At 38.6% G+C, this 4041-nt stretch overlaps 1 protein-coding gene across 1 annotated transcript; it reads right to left on the bottom strand.

Annotated features, from left to right (window-relative positions):
• Positions 1–724: 724 nt before the first annotated feature.
• Positions 725–1663, bottom strand: LOC110133408 (olfactory receptor 4S2-like). Its single transcript, XM_020887300.2, has one exon. The coding sequence runs from the start codon at positions 1661–1663 to the stop codon at positions 725–727; it is 939 nt and encodes a 312-aa protein (XP_020742959.2).
• Positions 1664–4041: the final 2378 nt, after the last annotated feature.

Below are 4041 nucleotides of genomic sequence, written 5' to 3'. Positions count from 1 at the left end.
TCTCACCTGGAGTCCCCATCTCTGGCAGTAAGGTTGTCCTGCCTCCACATGGGAGGTTTACTGCCTGATTTTGGGAAACAAAGAAGGGTCAGAGAAAGGAAGGCAGGAAGGAAGGAAAAAAGGAAAAACAGCAGGGAAGAAAGAGGGAGAAAGAGAGGGATAAGGAAGGAAGTTCCTAGGAAGATGGACATTTTTTAGGAGAAATAGTCCAATTCCTCACAGATAACTTTTTCTTGTAACTCCATTCTAAACTATTGAATTATGTCTTAAGAGTGTTGGATTTGAATTGAAGGGATTTAAAGTAGTAACAGGAGGAGAAGGGGACGACAGAGGATGAGATGGCTGGATGGCATCACCTACTCGATGGGCATGAGGTTTGAGTAAACTCCGAGAGTTGGTGATGGACAGGGAGGCCTGGCGTGCTGCAATTCATGGGGTCACAAAGAGTCGGACACGACTGAGAGACTGAACTGAACTGAACTGAAATTAGTTAAATGAGATAAGAGCGGAAGTGTTTACTCTTCCACTCTAGAAATAAGCGAGGATAAGCCTAGCCAGTATGGGAAGGTTTAAGTTTAGCTCACCTACAGGCAAAAAGATGAAATAGCCTCAAATTATTCCCCTTTAAAAGAGAAATATGACATAGTTGAATGTCAGAGACTATTCCTTAAAATTATTAAGGAGTTAAGGGCCTTACTAATTCTGATTTTGTAATTCTAACAAATTATGCCTTCTGCTTTTCCTTCAAGGAGACTTTGTGATTCCACACCCGATTCATGGCGTTCTTTACATCCTTATTCCTCAGAGTGTAGATGAGTGGGTTTAGCATTGGGGTGATGGTAGTATAGAACACAGACACAGCCTTATCCAGTGGGAAAGTGGTGGATGGACGGAGGTAAATAAAGATACAAGGGACAAAGAAGAAAGTTACTACAGTGAAGTGAGACCCACAGGTAGAGAGAGCCTTGCGCCGGCCCTCAGCAGACTGCTTCCGAAGACTAAATAGAATTACTGTGTAGGAGGCCAGAAGAATGAGGAAACACCCCAGGGAGATGAGACCACTGTTGGCAATCACCAACATGTTTACTAGGGTTGTGTCAGCACAGGCAAGTTTTAGAACTGGGTGGACATCGCAAAAGTAGTGGTCAATGATCTGAGAGCTGCAGAAGGGTAACTGAAAGGTCAGGAAGGTCTGAACAAAGGAGTGAGCCAGGGCTCCCAGCCAGGACAGTGATGCCAGCACAGTGCAAGCAGTGGTACTCATGATGGTGGTGTAACGGAGCGGTTGGCAGATGGCAGCATAACGGTCAAAAGCCATGACAGTCAAAACAAAAATCTCAGCACAACCGAAAAAGTGGAAGGTAAACATCTGAGTTACACAGCCCCAGTAGGAAATAATCTTTTCCGCAGAAACAAAGTCTGCAATCATCTTGGGTGCTGTGGCTGAGGAATAGGCGATGTCCACAAAGGACAAGTTACTGAGGAAGAAATACATGGGTGTGTGAAGCCGGGGATCAGAAAAAACCATAAGCAAAATGAGCAGGTTTCCCCCCAGGATCACCATGTAGAAGAGGAGGAATAGAGCAAAGAGTATCAGTTGCGATCCAGGATCTTGGGAAAGTCCTAAAAATATAAACTCGGTAACATTGTTGACTACTTCCATGGAGATCCAGGCAGAACTGGTTGAGTAGCTCTGGTTCTCTGCAAAAATAAATGTTATAAACCACTGTAAGCAGGTAAAGTCTAACAGGAACAGCCTTCTGAAAACATTTAAGTGATGTTACACATAGCAGAGGAAAATATGTATATTTCTTGAGTATAGTTCATGGATATTTTTTCATCATTAATTGTCTTACCACATTATTGACTCCCATTTGATTTTCTATTATGCTCAGAACTACAGTTCCTTTCTCCCAAATGCTTTTCCTTCATAATCATCTTGTCCCTCTCTCTCAGTCTCTCTCTCTGATCTCACACTGCTCACCCCCACATCAGAATTTCTCTTTGGTATGAAAACACTTTAAGTACTAAATGGATAAATTAATTTTTGAGGCTAAAGTTACAAGCAAGGAGTTAGCATTTTAGACTTGATGTCTAAAATTCCTAAATGAACCTTTTAATATAATATATACAGATCAACTTTAAAAGAATAATGTTCTACTTAATCAAGTGAAAATGACTCAGTTTCTAGTTTCTTAAATTAGGTTGCAAGTTTCAATGCAATTAAAAATTAAGCTATTTTTAGTGACTGAGAACAATATATACATTGACTCCCTGGCTCACCAACAATCTATGCTTATAAATCAACATTGGAAGAATTTGAGTCCTAATCTTTGACCTGCATAAAGAAGTTCAGCTTCATTTGCCAGTAAGGAATACATCAAACCATACAGAGAAATGTTTTGTCTTATGTATTGGATAGAATACAATACAATCCAAAGTATTTTATAGGAAAATACTTTGTCCTATGTAGTGGCTTAGATGGTAGAAAATCCGCCTACAATGCAGGAGACCTGGATTCAATTTCTGGGAAGATCCCCTGGAGAAGGGAATGGCTAACCACTCCAGTATTCTTGCTTGGAGAATTCCATAGACAGAGGAGGCTGGTGGGCTACAGTCTATGAGGTGAAAAGAGTGAAACTTTTATCATCCTTAATACTCTTGCCTTGAAAAGCCCCAGATAACTCTTTGTCCTTGCAATTATAGTTAATAATTAGGAATAAAATTTCCCATACAGATAATGGTAGCAAGTGTATTTTACAATTGTATAAATTGTTTTACAAGCTACATACAGAAGTGCTTAAGGCATACAGAAAAAGTACTGGATGAAATAATCAGAGATGAATTCTTGAAAGAGATGATCAAGAGACAAAATTTAAAGATCTTCAGAATGAAAATGGCTTCTCTAAATTATGCAAATGTTTTCTCTGAATCAAACCTCTTTTCTGCATCGATAGTGGAAAGAGCACTGCCCATAGCTGAGTGATTTAAGTTTGAGTACCCTCACCTACTGTTAACTTTGGGTAAATCTACTTACTTTCTCTGAATATTGGTTTTCTCATCTATAAAAGATGGATGATAAAGTTTTGGCCTCACAAAGCTGTTATAGAAATAAAATGAGATCATCTATATAACATTTTTGTATTTATGAACGGTTTTACTTTATAATTTGATTCTATGAAGTGAAATCTCTCTAGTAAGTAGAATCTGTAATTTGATCTAGTCAGTGATTATATAAAAGCTATATAGACAGCTAAGAGACAATATTAAAATCCATATCTAATTTTATTCCTGAGACAATAAACCATAATCTGCTCATTTTCATTGTAGAAATACTATTAGTAATGGTAATTAAGAACTATTAAGCACTTTTCTCTGTGCAGAATTGTATGCTAAATGATTATGTTACTCATTCTATCCTCACAATGTGTGTCTGCTTGGTTGTGTCCAACTCTTTGTGACCCCATGAATTGTAGCCCTCCAGGCTCCTCTGTCCATGGAATTTTCCAGGCAAGAATACTGGAGTGGGTTGCCATGCTCTCCTCCAAGGGATCTTCCTGACCCAGGGATCGAGCCCAAGTCTCCCGCATTGCAAGTGGATTCTTAACCACTGAGCAGAGGGGCTGATACTTGAATTGTTTTATTCTGATCCTAGAACCCACAAAATACACAAGCTCTTAAATGAATAACGAAAGACAGAATGATAAATAGAAAGGTGATAGATAATTGATAATGATAGATTGACGAGTATAGATATAGATGGACAGATAGATGATAGATGATAAATAGATCAGAGAAAGATAAACATCTCATGAAAAAACAGTTGCATTTAAAAAACAATTGCTCTCTTATGGTGTGAAGTCCTTTGATAGGAAGATATGCTCTGTGTCCTTAAATCTTCAAATACTCTATGACCCTATAACTGTAAAGTCAACCTGTACTCAGTTATCACCAGCTGGTAGGATCATAAGGATTGAAAAATATGTAGATAATAAGAGAAAACACTTATGTTGTACTTACTATGTGCCAGTTAAAACTCAC

The sequence above is a fragment of the Odocoileus virginianus genome, chromosome 6 (genome assembly GCF_023699985.2).
Source record: "Odocoileus virginianus isolate 20LAN1187 ecotype Illinois chromosome 6, Ovbor_1.2, whole genome shotgun sequence".
NCBI classification, from domain to species: Eukaryota; Metazoa; Chordata; class Mammalia; order Artiodactyla; family Cervidae; genus Odocoileus; species Odocoileus virginianus.
This window is presented reverse-complemented; position numbering and strand designations above follow the sequence as displayed.

Coding starts and splice junctions, on each gene's coding strand:
- LOC110133408 (XM_020887300.2), bottom strand. CDS start 1,663: ATGGAAGTAGTCAACAATGTTACCGAGTTTATATTTTTAGGACTTTCC.